The sequence below is a fragment of the Erinaceus europaeus genome, chromosome 2 (assembly GCF_950295315.1).
Source record: "Erinaceus europaeus chromosome 2, mEriEur2.1, whole genome shotgun sequence".
NCBI classification, from domain to species: domain Eukaryota; kingdom Metazoa; phylum Chordata; class Mammalia; order Eulipotyphla; family Erinaceidae; genus Erinaceus; species Erinaceus europaeus.
This window is the reverse complement of record NC_080163.1, coordinates 122,273,556-122,291,638: the sequence shown is the minus strand read 5'-3', so window position 1 is coordinate 122,291,638 and position 18,083 is coordinate 122,273,556. Positions and strand designations below refer to the sequence as shown.

The window sequence follows — 18,083 nt, the reverse complement described above, 5'->3', positions numbered from 1 at the left end:
AATGTTTCCTTTTCTCTAAGAAAAGGATAGCTTCCAAAGATTCTGGAATTCTTTGGCTCAAGGCCTCTTCCTCCATTTTCAAGGACAGATCATTTTCTTTCTTTTTATTTTTTTGTTATTAATAGTAAGTTACAAGATTGTAAGATTATAGTTTCACACCATACCCACCACCAAAGTTCTATGTCCCCGGCACCCCCCCCCCCCAACCTCCCAAAGATAACCTCCATAGTCTTCACAAGTCTTAGGAAGTTTGTTTCCCCTCCCCCTCAAGTTCATGTCTATCAGTTTTCTAGATTCCACACGAGTAAAACCACCTGATAGTTGTCTTTCATCTCTTATTTCATGAAGCATAGTCATCTCCAGATCTATCCACTTTGATCTAAAGGGCACAATACCATCATTTTTTAATTGCCGAGCAGTATTCCATGCAGTATATATCCCATAACTTCTCTATCCAGTCATCTGTTGATACTGATGATATAGGTTGCTTCCACACTTTGGCTATAATGAATAATGGAGCTATGAATATAAGGGTGCACATACCTCTTTGAACTAGTGAAGGACAGATAATTTTCAAATCTCTCTTCCTATAACGTTTCTGCCTCCTCACCTCAGAAGCCTATGATAATATTGAGCACACCTGAGTCAACAGGATCATCTCCTATCTCCTACACGTAATTTTAAACATACCTGCAAAATCCCTTTTATTATTGGATATGTTCAGCCCACTGACTCTAGACTTAGGATGGGGCATATCTTTGTAAGGTCATTATTCTCTCTATCACAACAAATAATGTGACTTTATATCAGAACAATGTGTAATTTTTTTTCCAGATAGAGATGGGGGAGGAAGGGGCAGGGGGGTGTGGGGAGAGAAAGAGAGAGAACACACAAGAGCCAGAGGGCATGCAAAAGCCCACAGCACCAAAGCTGCTTTCAATGCAGTGGGGGCCAGGATTGAACCTGGGTCATGACATGGCAAAGTAGCAAACTATCCAAGTGAGCTATTTTGGCAGTCCCAAAGCAATGTGGTATTGTACTGACTGCATAGGGACCACCAAGTGCCATCAGTAGCAATAAAGTCGTCTAGTATATATATTAGTCAGTGTCCTTCATGCTTTGTTTGAATCAGAAGGTGATGGTAATATAATATCACAATTAATGGTTTTAAATTAATGGTCTTCATTACTACTCTTACCTTTCAAACTTGACATTTTTCTACACATGGCAAGGTCTCTGCCCAGTGCAGGGGGAAGGTGTTTATATATTTTTTAAAAAGCCCTTTTATGCCATTTCTCAGTTCACCTTGGGGCTTCCTTTATTCAGACAAGAATGAGAACACATATGACACTGTGGTGGGGGAGAAGGAGCCCCATGAAGACGGAGAACAGCGGCAAAAGATAGAGCTGTTTGTCCAGGAAAGCTTTGAGGCCAAAGATGAACTATTCCCAGATGAATGGAGTGGGCCGAGGAAGCAGCCTGTGAATGTCAATGGAGAGACAGAAGACCAGGAGCCCACTGAGATCCCAGCCCTGGAAACCTCTGGAGCTGCCTCAGAAGGTAACAAAATGAAGAACAACACAACTTCTGGCTCAGGGCAAGGCTAGGAGTGTCCTCACTGTGGGCCCCAGGCAGGTTTCCACTTGTCATATCTGTTACTATGACAGAGCACATATATAGTTCATTACTTTGAGCAGCACAACCTCTAGGATTATGTACATGCCATCACTTTGCTGCCTACGCTTGTACAACCTTCAGAGCCTGGTCATACCTTGGCTTTTAGAAGAGAGACTGTTGAACAAGTGATAGGTTTTCCTCAAAGCTTTCCATGGATGGAGATGTTGCAGGCCTTTATGTTTAAACCTCCAGAGAGAGGCAGGGGAGATAGCATAATGGTTATGAAAAAGACTTTCATGCTTAAGGCTTTAAGGTCCCAGGTTCAATTCCTTGCACCACTGTAAGCCAGAGCTAGACAATGCTCTAGTAGAAATAAATAAAATAAACTTCTGAAGGGGGGGATAACATACTTATGTCATGTGTGATCATTCTGCTTCTAGAATCATGTGCTCTGAAACTGCCTAGCAGCAGGGTTTTCTGTGTGTGAAATCAGCCTCTGCCTGGTTGAAAGGATACAGAACCCTTCAAGAGCTAGTCACTCAGTAACTGTGGTTGGGAGAAGGAGACATAGACAGTGTTGGTCTGTCTGACAGAGGTCAGTGCTCATCCAGGATGACCAGATCCCTGCAAGGCAGATGCTATCACCACTACCATCCTGCCTCATGGAGTGGGAACTGAGGCTCAGATAGGGGAATTAATTACCTTGTTCCAAGCATGTGGTGAAGGCAGGAACTGAACTGGCTCAGTTGCCAGAATCCAGGCTGGTATGTCCATATCTGCATCCCCATCATCTCTACCACCCCCACCTCTGCCCCTGTTTCCGGCCTTTCACCCTCCCTGTGGGTGTACTGAGTATGAAGGGTGAACCAGGCCATCAAAACCAGGAGGGCATCGTCCTACCTCAATTCAAGAAAGATTAATCTAAGTACCAGGCCTGAGTGGTGGATGGAGTAAGTGAAATGAAAAATAAACCAGCTGCTTGGGATCCTGGGCCAGGTCTCATGGAGCTCTCATTGTAACATCAGGAATCATGAAACTTGCACAGGAGCAGAGTGGGGCCTTTCAGACCTGCTGGAGTTTTATACTCGCTTTGCTCTTAGAGTCATACTCACTGCATACTTGTCCACTTGGCCACTGAATTTCAACTGTCTCCTCAATTTGCACCTTATTATTATCACTCCTTAGACTCGACACCTCAGACTGAAGTTCTCAAGGGTACAGAACTTGATGGAGCTGCAGGTGTGGGAAACGTTCAAATGGAAGCTAAAGAGAAGCTCTTCATTGATGTATGTAACTCATGTGTTTGGAGCTAAATATCTGCTTCCCTGTTGGTAAAACAGGAGATCAGCCTGTAGACCCAAAGTGTCACCTGTGGGCAGCAGGCTTGACACTGCCCAGAAGTTAGACAACAGCAGCCTAGAACCTGCTATGGGCCCACAAGGTAAGGACTTGCTCTTTACTAACCTCTCCCCCAGGTGTCTGGAATGTGTCACACAGGTAAGACATGAACCTGGCTGATTCCTGTTGAACTGTCTCAACATTCTCATTCCCACCCCCCCCCAAGAAGTCACACTGTAAAGCCTTTATGTCAATTATTTTACAGGACACTGTTGAGAAAGCTATACTTTGTCATCAGAGCCTCTTATCCTCCTCGAGTTACCCAGGAAGCAGCCAACTTCATTTCCTGGCCTGTTCCCACTCTGGCTTCCAGATGTAACTGTCTCGTGAGGGGCTGCCTGTCCCCATGTTTGTCACAAGCTCTGGAAACACCAGTCCTCCTGAAACTCTTCTGATCCTGATAGGTCTTAAATGCTCTGGCCCAGGGGTGTGAGCTCCATGCCAATCACACATTCTATCACCACTTCCAGGAGCCATGTGGAACAAAGAGGGCAGTTTCCCACTTCTAGCACCTCACCCCAGGAGCGGGTGCTCATGCAGCTCTCTGGTAGCAAGCTTTCTGAGATTACAACTATGTGCACAACCTCACTCGTCCCACTATTCACTTCCCCATAAAACTTCATTTCTGACTTCACAGTTTCCTGTGGATCAGAGTTAAGCAGCATCGTCAACATTCAGAGTGGGGCTCCACAGACAAAACTGGGCAGTGACTCTTCAACACTTGAAAACTGAGTGAATATAGGACATCATTAGCAGTAGCTACTACTGGTTGTTCCTCTGTCTGGAACTGCTTTAAACACATCTTGTACTGATTGATTTAACTCTGCCGATAACTCCTAAGAGGTAGGAACTCTGATCACTTCCATTTATAGCTGAGGAAGCTGTGAAACAAGAGAACTCAAGCAACTTGAGCAAAGCCAGGAAACAGTGAAACAGGAACACCAACACAGGCAGTCTGGGTCAAATTCATGTACCTACCCACACACAGTGCTGCTCACCTCACATGCTTTACTCACAATGCCAACAAACACAAATCAACCCCCCACTTTGGGGGAGGTCCAGATCATACTCATATTCCACCACATGGAACTATTCTGTAGAAGGTACATTTGGTTTGGGCCCTAGATAAGCTGTCTCTAAGGACAAAGGGAAATGAAGAAAGATGTCAGAATTCCTCAAACGTGGCACACCTTGTAGACCTCTTGCTTTGATCCAGACTGTAGAAGTAGAACTTGTGTGAGTTGTACAGGGGCTGACGGAGCAGCTTTGCCTGCCTCATTTCTCCCCTCCATTCTGTGTGCCTTGAGCCGAGGATTCATTGTTCAGATGCAGATTTCTCACCTGTCACTGTGCTGGGAGTGTGTCCTTTGCTGGTGACATGAGCTTGTTTTCTCTTTTAGGATCTGCCTGACTTGGAGGACGTCGACCCTGGAGGGTCTCTGGAAGACCAGGACAAGGTCAGCAGTACACATTCTCACTCACCTACACTTGCAAAGTGCATCTCCTCAGCCCAAAAGTGAAAAAAGCTTTATGATGAGGGCACTCACTTTTTTTTCCCCAAAGCCGCCTCAGTTGTCACTGTTCACTTCTTTTTCTGTGAGGTGCCAGGATTCACCACTTGGACATTGACATGGGTTCCTGATGACTACGTACACAGCAGTTACCTGTTCTTTTGGCTGCATTTGTTTACTAAGTTTTTACACTACAGTAACACACAGATGGGGAGAGAGAGAGAGAGAGAGTCTATGAGGCTGGATGGGGAAAGTCCCCCAATTTAGGGTTTGAGAGGAAAAAAGCATAAGGCAGACACCTCTGTGCTAGGGCTTATGGGAGGAAGGGAGGAAGGAAGGAAATAGTTACATGAGACTACAGTTCCTATAGAAGGCAGGAAATAGTCACATGAGAGTACAGTTCCCATGAGAGCTTGACCTCCAAGCTGAGACCTGGAGAGTTTCTGAACAAAGTACAGGTAGCTAGGTGAGACCTATCCTGGCCAGACAGACACCACGGCTCAGAGCAGTCCATGTGAGGCTTGTGAGGGGGGCAGCACAACAGGGATGGGGGGCAAAGAGGAAATGTGCCAAAGAGACCTACCTTGGGTAGAGGGGGGTATAGGCATGGCTGTGAAGCTCTTGAGGGCTCAGAACAGCTGGCCAATGAGCATCTTGAGACACAAGAGAAAGCAGTAACATTTCAGCATAGCTTCCTTCCCCTTCCCCCCTCTCTTAACAGAAGACATGCTTCCCAAAGATAACAGTCATTTCAAGCTTGAGTGATGACAGTGACTCTGAAGTGGACTACACCTCACTCCCAGCCCTGGAAAGCACATCAGCTGATGCCATTTCCAACATATTTGCTATATCCAAGGACACTTCAAGGACAATAGAGATGCCCTTTGCAGATTTACTGAAAAAGTCCACAAAGAGGGACTTGGAAGTGCCCAGTGGAGATACGAAGTCCCCATACCCGATAATTGAAGAGCTTGAGGAGCTTTCAGAGCAGTCATGTGCAGCTCCAGCCTTCCAAAACGCTGCTGCACCAGCACCTACAGGTAAGGACAGGATGGTGACCTGTGTGCAGCCTCTCCGGGTAACACTGTGCTCCTTTTCAAGACTGAATGCTTTTAGAGAGGTACTGCCACCTCCCCACTAGAAGTTGGGGTGGGGCAGCAATGAGAACCCTGTGTCTTTGAGAAGGGTTTTGTGACAGAGCATAGAGGCACTTGTCCCAAGTGTATGCCATTGTGTAGCTCTCACCTGTGGGTTATGGGCCTGGGCTGGGAAACTGCAGTTGTCATTCCTGGTGGGTGAGTGGCATCCCAGCCAATGTGACCATGCAGACCTTGGCCACGTGGGGCTCAGCAATAGGGAGGGGTGAAGGAGCCTCACCTTCCCTAGCTACATCCACAGAGCAAGGCTTCAGAAGGAAGGAGACTGCTGACACCACAGCTAGGAACATGGGACAAGAAGAATAGACAGCTTGCCCAAGGGTCCTCAAGGGGGTGAAGGACACATGGGATGGTGTCTGGACTGCTTGGCTGGGTGGGCAAAGGCTACAAGCTAAGAGATCAGCCCTGTCTGGCACCAGGAGTCCCTGCACATGGCCATGGAGCTACATGTGCAGGATAGCTGGCTACTGCATCCAGTGAGCAAACTGGGGGATCCATGTAGTAGTGCTGGAGTCCAGATCAGGCCTGTAGAGCCCACAGAACTGCTCTGACCCAGCGTTGCTCGGGATCTGGGCTTTTCTGAACACTGGCTGATTCATGTGTGTGACAAGAACTGCTTGTGGGAAATCAGGGTTCTCAAAAAATACCAAATGTCCTTCTTTCCTGACTTCTAGGAAATAGCACTGAGGAGGATGACATGCAGTCTGAAACAAAGGCCAAGGCAAGAGAGGACTTGGAAGACATTGAATTTGGCTTGGACTGAATCGCTAGTGGGCCCCTCTGCCCCAGATTCAGATAGGGAGCCGGTGCTGGGCCCAGCCCTGCCCCTCTGCAGGCACAGGTTCCCACCTCGGCCAAGTTCCCCTCCCACTGAATGCCAGGGTCCTGTTGCTGGGCCTGCGCCAGGTCACGTGGCTTCATATTTTTGTGTCCTCTACCTCCAGACATAGCCCTTGGCCCGACCCTACATCTGCAACGTAGTGCCTGAGCGTCTTCTTTAGACATTATAAAAGTCCCAGTGTCATTAATCTATGTGCTTGTGGGCTATTTCATATCCGTGTGAGTCATGTGATTCATTGGCAACCCCCAGAAAAGAACCATTCTCTCCACGTCTGACTAGAAATCTAGGGCAGATTCTGATGTCCTGTGAACTCTCAAGTGGGTATTTCCTTCCAGGACAATAGGCTCCCTCCGCTGGAGTGGCAGAACCTGGGAGGAAGTGATTTCTATGAAACAGGCTGAAAAGCCACACAAGGGGAGGTGGTCTAGAGGAAGAAACTTGATCTAAAACCATGTTGGGCTGACAAATTTACTTAGCCCCTACATACAGATTCCAAAGCATCTCTCTACAAAACCGCAGGGCATGGTAGAAACTGTTTAATAAACATAGCGGCCAGCAGTCTCTTAAACACAAACAGACCAGCCGATCTGAAGGGTCTCATCACTGTTCCCAACAACTTGGGGGGATCCGAGACCCATGGTTTGACACAGTCGCTCTTTTTTTTTTATTATTATATTAGCGATTTAATAGTGACTGACAAGATTGTGGTATAAAACAGTCCCTGCTTCTACGCACAAGTGTCCTGGGAGGAAATCCAGTGACACTATCTTCAGAACAGAACCACTTGGGCTTTGTCAGTGTGGCTTTAGGAGGTATCTTCAGATAAAAAAATGTCAACAAGAGAGTCTACTATCTTGTCTCCATGCCTCAGCTTGGATCCAGATGAGCTGCCAGTTGCAATGGCCTTTGGAGGAGAAAGGTGTGCCTCCAAAAGGCCATTTTCTCTCCTAAGCCAGCTAAGGCACAGCTGCTCGTGCCCCTCAGAAGCCCATGCGGGCCTTCTTGTGGTGTGGCTGAGAGCCAGAGAGGATAGGTGTCTGCTGCCTGGAGCGGGTGGAGCGGATGCTACAGGTCTGGGAGGGGAGCATGGGAGTACCTCCTGGGGTGTCCCTTTGGAGTGGCAGCTTGGCTGTGTAGTTCCGGAGGGTCTGCTTCCTGGAGGGGCTGGACCAGAGGCTAGAGGTCTGGGACGGGGGCATGGAGCTATCTCCTGGGGTGTCCTCTTGGAGGGGCAGCTTGGCCATGTAGTCCCGGAGGGTCTGCTGTCGCTCAGTGGGGACTCCTCGGATACATAGCTCCTGGGACACCTCTTGGGAGGTTGGAGTCAAAGGGAGTTGAGGTCTGGTCTTGAGGGGTGTGTGGTCAGGGCTGTGGGGGGGACTGGTGGCATCTGAGAAGTCCAAGTGGCCACTAAGTGAGGAGAAGGTGCAAGACAGCTGAGTGCGTCGCTTGTTCCGCTTAGGCTGTCTGCGTGGCTGTGAGTCCTGGCCCTGCTGCTTTTGCCACCAGGCAGCCAGCCGGCCTGCCCAGGCTGCCTCCAAACGCTCACTGAGCTCATCCTCAGGGCCGGACTCAGGGGTGGGGGGTAGCTCTGTGGTGGACAGTAAACCCAGGTCCTTCTGCCTCAAGAGCTGCCCTCTAGCCATAGCTGTCCGAAGACTCTGGGTCACTGTCTCCTCAACTCCCTGCTGAGGCTTGTAGTCTAACAGGTGGCGATGGGAGAAGGTGGGTGCAGTCCACACTGGAGGAGTGTCAACCACCTCTAGCAGAGTGTTCAACCAACGGCTGCAGTGGGCAGTGACATGGGGACTCCAGGAAGTTGTTGGGACACAGGAGTCAGGTTTGGGTTCATCCACAGGCCTGGGGTCTGCCTGGAGGCGAAGGCACTGCTGGAAGATATCTCCAGCTGCTGAGAGCTGGAAAACTGACAGGGCTGGTGTGGAGGTGGAGGGTGGAATGGCAACGCTCAGACCTGCAGATTAGTAATGACAGTTAGCCCCAAGCCCAGGGAGTGCTGCTCCTGGAGCTTGTTCCCTTACCCTGGCATACCTATGGTTGGCGCTTCCAAACGCTCCTGAAGTCGCCGGTGACTCTTGGGATCCAGCAGGGGAAAAGCTGAGAGGGAGTCACTTCTGGAAGGGAGAGACTGAGGCGGCCCTGCCAGTCGGAGGACAGAGGTACTGTCTCCTGTAGGAAGGACAGACAACTGAGACTCTAGCCAGGTCCCAGCCTGCCCTGGTCCTGCACCTCACCCCTGGCTCCCTTCACCTGTGATGTGCAGCAGCTGCAACTGCCCTCCCTGGCCCCCCAGGAGCAGTGGTCTTGGAAAGCCAGGCTGGGGTGCAGGCAGGAACTGAGCCAACAGAGGAGCGGAGGGGAGATCGTGGTTCCACTTCAGCATAGGTACCAAGGGGAGACGCTCATCCATCAGGTAGACAGAAAACTGGAGACGAAAAAGACTTAGGTGGGAGGGTGTCTGATGGCTAAGCTTCTTGAGGGGGTGCTGGGGTTGCTGTATGGGTCTGGGAATGACTGCTGACCCCATGGATCTGCACTCCATGACTGCCTCTATAGTGTCACTGGAAGCTATACAGGAGGTGTATCCCAAGCGAGTCACCACTTCTTGCACTGATGGCCACTAGGGGGAAGGCATTCGGGAGCCACAGGAGTCACACGCAGAGGCCCACCTGGATTCTGTCAGCTTTCCCCATTTACCTGATTCTGGAGCTTAGCTGAAATACCTCCACTAAAACCCTAGGGGAAGCTAGACCCCTGGGTGATCCTCAGACACCCCCGTTTTTAAACACAGGGGGGACATGATCTGATTTTACACAAACTACTCCCCTGCCCCAACCTGCTTTTCCTTAGCCCTGGCCAATCCCTGGTGGCACCTTGAAGGTCTGCTAGGATGTTGTCTCCCCTATAAGGCAGCCCCCACCCAGCAACTAGGCTGGCTTTTGGAACTGAGTGATGACCCAGTCACAGACTGATCAAGGTTTCTGAGTCTTGCTTTGCTGACATTGTCCTGGGGTACCACCTCTAGTAATAGCTGACAAAGCACACGAAGGAAAGGGTGGGGCTAGGGTTGGGGTGTCACTCACTTGGGTACAGATGAGGTGGAGTGTGGGATGCAAGGATTCTGGGTTGGATTCCCCCAGGTACTGGGTTAGCAAGACACGCTCCCCTTTCTGGCATGATGCCTCTGCTCCATCGCGGAAAAGCAGAAGACCACAGCCAGGTGGGCCCTGGGGGGAAGACACAGTGTTAGCACACCTAGTTATAGGGCTCACTGGCTTCTGTCTTTGGGAATCTGCCCTTCTCACTACCCTCACCTGAGTGTCGATGATTTTCACTCCAGTGCGGTCACCCACAGTGAGCACTCGAGGGTGGCAGGTGAAGTCGGCCCATCGCCAGGGAGAAGGGTCCCGGAACACAAGGGTCTCAGGGTCCTTGTAGACTTGCCGCAGCCTTGGGGGAAACAGGCCAGTTGGGGTAGAAGGCTGGGTGGTTTGGCCTGGGCTCATGATCTTGGGAAAGTGGAGCAGCAGTACTGGTGGGAGCCATTTGTTGGGGTGGGGGTGGGAGTCTTCATGAAGAAGGAGTCTCACCCGTCCTGAGGGGTCCATAGACAGACAGCTCCTGAACTGCTGCAGACAGCCAGCTCCCCAGGCAGGTGAGGGCTATGGGGCACAAGTGTGATTAGTGACCGACCGCAGCACAGCCACCACTCACCCTCAAACACCCACCTCCTTGCCAACCAACCAGCTCAGCCCCTCACCTAAGGCTGATTCCTGTAGCCCCCTTCTCCACCTTCAGCACCTGTAGAGGGGATGGCTGCCCCTGCTTACTGACCTTCCAGAGGGCACAGTGGTAGTCAGAGCGAACTGCCAGCAAGGCTGGGGTGGGGTGGGGATGCAGAGGGAGAAGGTCAGAGTCAGGGTCAGGGTCAGGTCCAGACAGTGGGGAGCAAAGTGTCTGTGGGACTTACATTCTCCTTGCACAGTACGGGTAACCACCTGCCGGACAGGTCCCCGGAGCTGGATGTGGCCAGGTGTCCCATGGACCTGGGGGTCTCCTGCTGGGCTCAAAGTGACCTCTTGGAAACCTGGATCTTGCTAAGGAAAAATGTATGAACTGTGGTCACTGCAAGTGCTCTTCCCCAGAGGGAGCTGGCCAGGCTAAGGCCCTGAGAAAGGATACACAGTGTGTCCAGAGCGCCTCCTATGGGGTAGACCAGCTGCCCAACATGGGCTATTCTCCCAGGCACCCAGGCCAGCGCACCCCCAGTGAAAGCATCATCTAGGAGCAGCCTCTCCCAGCGCAGTGCCAGCTCCTCTTGCAGCGTATCTCCCAGAAGGGTGGTCACCGATCTGCCCAGGACCGGACTCCCAAGGATGGAAAAGCGGCGCTGTCGGTGGCTCAGGTAAGCCCAGGGACATCTGGGGACAAGAGGACCATGAAAAGGTCAGGCTGGGGCAGTGATGGTGAAGACAGGTCAGAAACAGTAGACATGTTTACCTTCCTTAGAATGCCTCCTTTGGGAAATCATTATACCTTCTGTGCTCCAGGGATGGACAGAGCACTCCCCTGTTCCTGGCCAGAGAGACTGACTCAGGGACAGTGTGACACCTAAGTCAAGCCTAGCACACCCTTCCTGGGTTCTTTTCTTGGCATCCCAGGAAGGACGTGGGCTCTAGCTTGGGGTCATAAGCTGCCACATGCAAACAGTCTCAAGGAAATTAGTTGGGCTGGGGCACGTGGGTAGGAAAACAAAGAAAGCCCATTCAACACAATCTGAACACCTGGATACAGCCATACCTGCAGCCTGTGGGCATCACTTCCCTTTCCCCCTTAGGCTAGGGGAACTGTCAGCTTTGTTAAGGGAGGCCTGTGGGGCTCATGACTACCTGGAGTGAGAAGCCTGTCCTGGCTCCTTCCATATCCACCACCAGCTCAGCCTATGCACCCCATCCTCCCTCACTAGCCACTTGCCCCCAGGGCTGGTGTCCACCGAGGTCCTGGAGTAGCTTCTTCACACTGACCACTGTCTTCTTCTTAGATTGGCTCTGCGTGAAAAAGCCTTGTCAAGCTCATACATCCTAGGGCTCACCCTGGTGTGAAGTGGGGAGTCCCGCCCTCACCCAGCTGGAGCTACTTACTGGTGCTCCTTCCAGTTTAAAATTGTCCAGCATCAGCTTTCCCAGGGGTGCAAAGGCTATGTCCCCATGGTCCCACAGGAACCGGCTGAGCTGGGGGAGGAGATGGGGTCAGGTTACCAGTTAAAGCCCGTCACAGAGCATGGTGCATCACATGTGACTGAACTCACCTGCTCAGTAACATCCAGCACAACTCGAGGTTGTCTCCGGTACTTGTAATCTCCCCGGAAGAGAAGGTCCTGGGCAGTCACACCAGGGTCCCAGGGATCTTGAGGGAAGGGAAGGGGGTGTCATAGGGACCAGAGGTACCCAAGGACCCCAAGGAGTAGAGGGAACATGAAGGACAACAGCAGGAAGAGGAAAAGTCTGGGAGGTGGGGGGATTAAAGAGAAGCAATGGGGAATAGCTTGTGTGTGTGTGGGGGGATTTCCTTCTTTCTTTTTCATTTATTTACAAAGGTTTATTACAGCGCAGGAGCAGTTCTGGTCTGGAGTCGGGGAAGAGGGGAAGGGGGCAGAGCAGCTGGAGGACAGAGGGAATCAGGGTCCTCCCACCATGTGCCCCTTGTGGGGGGGGGGGATTTCTTTTTTTCTTTTTTTAAATTATTTATTTTATTTATTTATTCCCTTTTGTTGCCCTTGTTGTTTTATTGTTGTAGTTATTATTGTTGTTGTTGTTGTTGGATAGGACAGAGAGAAATGGAGAGAGGAGGGGAAGACAGAGAGGAGGAGAGAAAGACAGACACCTGCAGACCTACTTCATCGCCTGTGAAGCGACTCCCCTGCAGGTGGGGAGCCGGGGTTCGAACCGGGATCCTTATGCCGGTCCTTGTGCTTTGCGCCACCTGCACTTAACCCGCTGCGCTACAGCCCGACTCCCGTGGGAGGGGGGATTTCTAAAGATCAAGTCCCTTACCAGGTCCAGGAGGCAGCAGGGGAAAGGGTCCAGGGGTCTGCGGCTCCCAGTGCAAGCTCTTGGACAAGTCTGGTGGCACCCTGTTCTGAAGAAACAACCAGGGCACAGTGGCACAGTGAGTGCTCTCAAGCCAGGTACTTTGCTAGCATGTACCTTTACAAACTCATCAAATCCTCACAAGTTGCCAAGTTGGGACAATGGTTGGCTTGCCATCTTACTATGAAAGAGATGGAGGGAGAGCTGGGGGGGGGGGGGTGTCTTTACCTAGCCCAGGTATCAGAGCCAGTAACAGAAAGCCTGGGCTTTGAACCCAGGAAGCCTAAAATTCCAGAGTCTGGGCTTAGGATCCCAGGTCACGCTGGCTTTCAGAAAAGTCACCTGTGTCATTACTGCTCCCTTGAATCCCACCCAGAAGACCTCATGTTAAATGATCAGGGAACTCCAAGATTCCTCTGCTCTTCACTAGTGGTCAGCCTGAGGCAGCTGAGCTCAGCAGTTGGGGGGGGGGGCACTCAGTCTGACACCCAGCCCTTCCCTGTCAAGGAATCAGTCTCATTTCCCATCTCTGAACACACACACACACACACACACACACACACACACACACACGCTCCTGTAATTCTTAGTCTATCTTTGAGCATCAGTCCAATCTCATGGGCTTCAGGGATGTTCTTCCTGTCCTGGGAGGTCTCCTCTCCCACCTCGCCCCTTGAGCTGTTTCCATGTTCCCTGGGTTTCACTCAAAGTTATCACCACCTGTTGCCACAATTTCCTATTTGGTGGTTCACTCATCTCTTCTCAGAGAATTCTAGGTCCCATGGGTGCAGGAACCATATCTGGCTCACCTATAGACCCCAGTAACACAAAATGTGTGGGCTCAACACTGTGGACTATTGTCTTCTCCAGTATCTATTAAACAGTCAGGAAGGTCAGACTGGGGAGGAAAATGTGAGTGCACAGCTCCTACTCAGGAAAGCCTGTGTGTTATAGACTGACCCATGTTAACACAAAAGGGACTGCTTCTGGCTCAGCACAAATCTGTGCAATCATTCCACCTCCCACCCTAGCCTGTGCTCCTGTGGTGTGGATGTTATAAAAAAAAAAAGGGGCCAAGTGCAAGGGCCCAACCTGCATCTGCCAGAACTCCCTATTCTCACCTCAGATTTCTGGGGCTGGGCCTCAGGCAGTATAAGTGCATCTCTCCAGCTACACATAAAGGACAAGTCGGGGACATCACTCAGCCCAAGGGGGCCAGTCATAAACAACGTGGGATTGAGGGAGTCAGGGAAGTCCATCCTGGAAAAGAAGAATTATACATATACCAGGCTATTCACAAACTGAGCACAGATAAAGTATTCTGGAGTTCTGGGGTGAGCACATTGCCATAAGGGAATGTTTTCTTTGGGAAAGTAGATAGTAAATAACAAATATGCAGTCTTAATGCAGACAGCAGCAAATATCAACCACCCATCCTCCAGGAGGGGATGTGCATGGATCCAGGGAGTGTCTTGCTGGAAGGTAGTTGTTTGTATAACTTTCTTTTCTTTTCTTAATATTTATTTCCTTTTGTTGCCCTTATTGTTTTATTGTTGTTATTATTGATGTTATCACTGTTGGATAGGCCAGAGAGAAATGGAGAGGAGGGGCACACAGGGGGAGAGAAAGACAGACACCTGCAGACCTGTTTCACTGCCTATGAAGTGACTCCCCAGCAGGTGGGGAGCTGGGGGCTCGAACCAGGGTCCTTAACACCGGTCCTTGCGCTTTGCGCCATCTGCACTTAACCCGCTGCGCTACTGCTCGACTCCTGTTTGCATAACTTTCTAGTGAAGGAGAAACCTATGCAGACAATGAGAAGGAGGGTTCCAGGATGAATAAGCAGGTGTAGGGTGGGGGAGACAGCATAGCAGTTATGCAAAAGACTTTCATATAAGAGACAATGAAGCCATAGGTTCAATCCTCCACACTACCATAAGCCAGAACTGAGCAGTGCTCTGGTAAAAAAAAAAAAAGTAAGCAAGCAAACAAGCATACAAACACACACTAAATATAGGTGAAAAGTGCTATGGCAGTAAGTGTGAAGAAATGGGAGTGGCCTGGGAGGTGGTGCAGTGGATAAAGCAATGAGCTTTTACACATGAGGTTCTGAGTTCAATCCCTGGCAACACATGTACCAAAGTGATGCCTGGTTCTCTCCTCTCCTCCTCACCCTCTCATTAAAATAAATAAATAAATAAATAAATAAATAAATAAATAAATAAAATGTTAGGCTCTCAAGCACAAGATTCTTCCGAGTTTGATTCCTGGCAGCACATGTACCAGAGTGATATTCTGGTTGTCTTTCTCTCTCTTCGCCTATCTCTTTCATTAATAAATAAATAAATAAAATAAGAGGGGGGGGCACAGAATGGCCAAAGAGGAGAGTGGCATGGGGACTGAAGTTAGATGAGGGTGAAGATTCTACTCTCTTAGAGAGCTAACATGTTAAAATCACATTTGAACTCTATACCCCTTGTCCTAGGTCACAAACCAAAGACTAAGCTTAAGGGCCCCCTAAAGTGAGATCTGAGTCTTCAACATGCTGTCAAGTATGTCCCCTCTGCAAATGGGGAGTGGAAGGCTCAAACCCTGGTCCTTGTGCATGGTAATATGCATACTTAACCAGGTGTGCCACTGCCCAGCCCCCATCCCTCTTTTTTAATGAACCAGAAAAATAACAGCAATGGCCATTTTGCACCAGTATCGGCTAAACACAGTCCTTAATACCTACTGTATTCTCCTATTATATGTAGATTGTGGAGCTAAGCAAACAGAAACTTGCTCAAGGCCAACAGCTTGATCCCACATCTGATTCAAAGTGAGAGGTCTAAAACACTACTCACTCAAGTATCCAAAAGCAAATGTTAGCGTCAGAGTCTTCGTAGAGAAGATCTGTTCCTCTGGAACTAACTCCTTCACTTTATCAGTTGAGTCTGTAATTTCTTTTTATTTTTAAATATTTATTTATTTTCCCTTTTGTTGTCCTTTTTTTTTTTTTTGTTGTTGTTGTTTTAGTTATTGCTGTTATTGATGTCATCGTTGTTAAACAGGACAGAGAGAAATGGAGAGAGGAGGGGAAGACAGAGAGGGGGAGAGATAGACACCAGTAGACCTGCTTCACCACCTGTGAAGTGACCCCCCCCCCCCCCCCGCAGGTGGGGAGCCGGGGGCTCGAACTGGGATTGTTAAACCAGCCCTTGCACTTTGCGCTATATGCACTTAACATGCTGTGCTACCGCCCGACTCCCAAGTCTGTAATTTCTATATATGCATGTGACTTCAGCTATATGCAAAGTACCCAATACACTAATAAACGTGTAAATATCAGCAAATGCCTCTCAAATGAACGGTGTTCTGTTCAAATCTTTTGTCCCTCAAATCTTCTGTCTGACCTCACTTTTTCTGCTAGATTACAGGCTTTTCCAGGGCAGGTTAGGCTGTCCTGAGATCATGTGTCTGACTACTGTCCGAATTTTCTTTTCCAAACAGGAGGAAGCAGTGACCACAACCAAGGAGTTGTTCAGTGAATCCTTGTGACACTGAATTTCCACTGAACTGATTGTGCTAACGACAGTTAAGGGGCAGCCATACTCCCCAACGGTGGCTGCAACCGTGCTGAGTCAACCATCCAGTTCATCCCTATGCCTGAGTGCCACTCACTGACCATCTCTGGGCCCTTCTCACTATCTTTCACCACGGAACTATTGCACGTTTTCTCTATTCCCCTCCTTTTTTTGGCTTTTAAAATTTTTTGCTTATTTTGGATAGAGACAGAACAAATTGAGAGGGAACAGGGAGATGGATAGAGAGAAAGACATCTGCAACATTGTTTCAATGCCTGTGAAGCTTCCTTCCTGCAGGTGGGGACGAAGGGCTTGAATCTGGGTCCTCCTACACTGTAATATGTTCAACCATGTGCGCAACTGCTCACCACCGCCCCCCTCCTTGCTCATTCTCTAGGGCTTAGAAAGGGTGCAAGCGCTCTCCCTACCCTCCTATAAGTTCTTATTCATTCTTCTGGTCCCCAGTCAGGGAAAATCTCCAAGTTTCCCTAAGCCTATATCCAGAGCAGGCAATGAAATCACACAATGCAACCTCTTTAAAGCCCTTGTTCAAAGATAAAGATGAATCTGACTGTCAGTCTGGGAGCTAAGTTTGGTGTCAGAATACAGGGCTTGCATGCAAGAGCTCTTAGGTTCCATTCACAGTCACATATGCCAGAGCTAAGCAGTCCTCTGAGGTGTGTGTCTCTCTCTGATTAATCATCATCAGAATAATAAATAAGTAGTTAATTAAAGATGAAGCTTTAAAGTTTGATCCCAAACTTCTCTCATGGTACCCATGGGAAAAAGGCTTCATAGATCCTCAATGCCTTGGCACTGACAGCACTAGTCAGTACAGAGACTGAAGGGATAGATCCAGAGATGAACGGATACATGAAGAGGAGAGAGGTGCCAGGCAGCCTGTGCCTGGGCGCCGGTGGTCTAAGCTCCCCAGTCTCCCTTCCTACCTCCCACCCACCCCCACCCCCGCCCCCCAAAAACAAAGCCAGGGCAGCTAAGTGAACGGAGTCGATAGCAGGCAGAGGAGCCAGAAAGGGGACAGTCACAGGAATCAGGAGAGGGTGTCCACTTATGCCTCCCTCCGAACACTACCACCCACCTCCTTTCACCCACTCCATCCCCAGAACCCGGAATTTCAATCCAACCTCAGTAGAGGCTTCTCATGCAGCCCTGGGCGCCGGACACTCGCGGGGATCTCACCGCTGCACAAGCTGGGCCACCGTCCGGCTCCCAAGGACCCCCGGATGTCGCGTGCTTACGTGATTGGGTCCGCTCTGTGCTACTCTGGGAAACGACCCTCTGCCACGCGCCTGCCCGGCACTAGTGCAACGAGGGAGAAAGAGCTGCCCACACATTGGATCCACCTCAACCCTAATACGGCCAGACAGTCTTCCGGTTCGGCAGGAAGTGATCCCTCCAAAACAGGAAGTCCCGCCTCCCAGCCTAGCCTTTCGTGCGCTCTAGCGCTCCACCTATGGGGCAGAGCAGGAATGGCAGCGGAGGATGTGGAAAATAAAGTTGTAGTGTTGATGGGGGTGGGGGGTTCGAATTCCCTTAATTAACTTCCTATTCCGTAGGGCTGTTGTATGAAATCAGAGCACTCGACAGACATTCATTGAGCATATCCTCTGAGCCACACATTGTATTAATCAGTAGATTTCCTACTGATTGTCCTTATGTTCTAGGAGTCAGATATTTCTGGGAGTTTTGGAGGATTTCCCAGTGTTCATATAAATATGTCAGAAATGCTATTTTTTAATATTTATTTTCTTTTTTAAGTTTTTTAAATCTTTATTGGATAGAGACAGCCAGAAATTAAGAGGGAAAGGGGTGATAGAGAGGGTGAGAGACAGAAAGACACCTGCAGCACTGCTTTACCATAGGTG

At 49.7% G+C, this 18,083-nt stretch overlaps 2 protein-coding genes across 5 annotated transcripts in view; one reads left to right on the top strand and one right to left on the bottom strand.

Annotated features, from left to right (window-relative positions):
- The window catches only part of DNAAF1 (dynein axonemal assembly factor 1), a 29,917-nt gene extending 23,206 nt beyond the window's left edge, over positions 1-6,711 (top strand). Inside the window, exons 8-12 of the mRNA XM_060185107.1 lie at positions 1,327-1,560; positions 2,803-2,903; positions 4,416-4,472; positions 5,248-5,566; positions 6,358-6,711. Coding sequence (XP_060041090.1) covers positions 1,327-1,560; positions 2,803-2,903; positions 4,416-4,472; positions 5,248-5,566; positions 6,358-6,446 — 800 coding nt within the window. The 3' untranslated portion in view covers positions 6,447-6,711. The remainder of the gene's footprint in view (positions 1-1,326; positions 1,561-2,802; positions 2,904-4,415; positions 4,473-5,247; positions 5,567-6,357) is intronic.
- Positions 6,712-7,045: 334 nt separating this feature from the next.
- On the bottom strand, positions 7,046-17,587 carry TAF1C (TATA-box binding protein associated factor, RNA polymerase I subunit C). 4 transcript variants are annotated; one of them, XM_060185096.1, is made up of 15 exons: positions 17,398-17,587; positions 13,753-13,891; positions 12,596-12,680; positions 11,851-11,948; positions 11,684-11,773; positions 11,517-11,590; positions 10,725-10,963; positions 10,513-10,629; positions 10,303-10,420; positions 10,133-10,204; positions 9,857-9,992; positions 9,626-9,769; positions 8,793-8,967; positions 8,574-8,711; positions 7,046-8,496 (listed from the first exon to the last, which is right to left on the bottom strand). In XM_060185096.1, exons 1-15 carry the CDS (start codon positions 17,550-17,552, stop codon positions 7,505-7,507), a joined length of 2,772 nt encoding a protein of 923 aa, XP_060041079.1. In that variant the 5' UTR covers positions 17,553-17,587; the 3' UTR covers positions 7,046-7,504. The 4 variants fall into 4 exon arrangements, with proteins under 4 accessions (XP_060041079.1, XP_060041080.1, XP_060041081.1 ...); XM_060185097.1 differs by lacking the exon at positions 13,753-13,891 and having other exon boundaries at positions 17,343-17,540; XM_060185098.1 differs by lacking the exons at positions 12,596-12,680; positions 13,753-13,891; positions 17,398-17,587 and having other exon boundaries at positions 10,513-10,639; positions 10,806-11,773; positions 11,851-11,867.
- Positions 17,588-18,083: the final 496 nt, after the last annotated feature.

Bases quoted from the DNA above. Each gene is read 5' to 3' on its own strand.
- TAF1C (XM_060185096.1), bottom strand. From the start codon at position 17,552: ATGTGTGGGCAGCTCTTTCTCCCTCGTTGCACTAGTGCCGGGCAGGCG. The intron at 11,949-12,595 runs GTAAGGGACTTG...CCTTCCCTCAAG, and splicing joins CCTGCTGCCTCCTGGACCTG to ATCCCTGGGACCCTGGTGTG. The intron at 9,770-9,856 runs GTGAGGGTAGTG...TCTTCCCCCCAG, and splicing joins TGAAAATCATCGACACTCAG to GGCCCACCTGGCTGTGGTCT.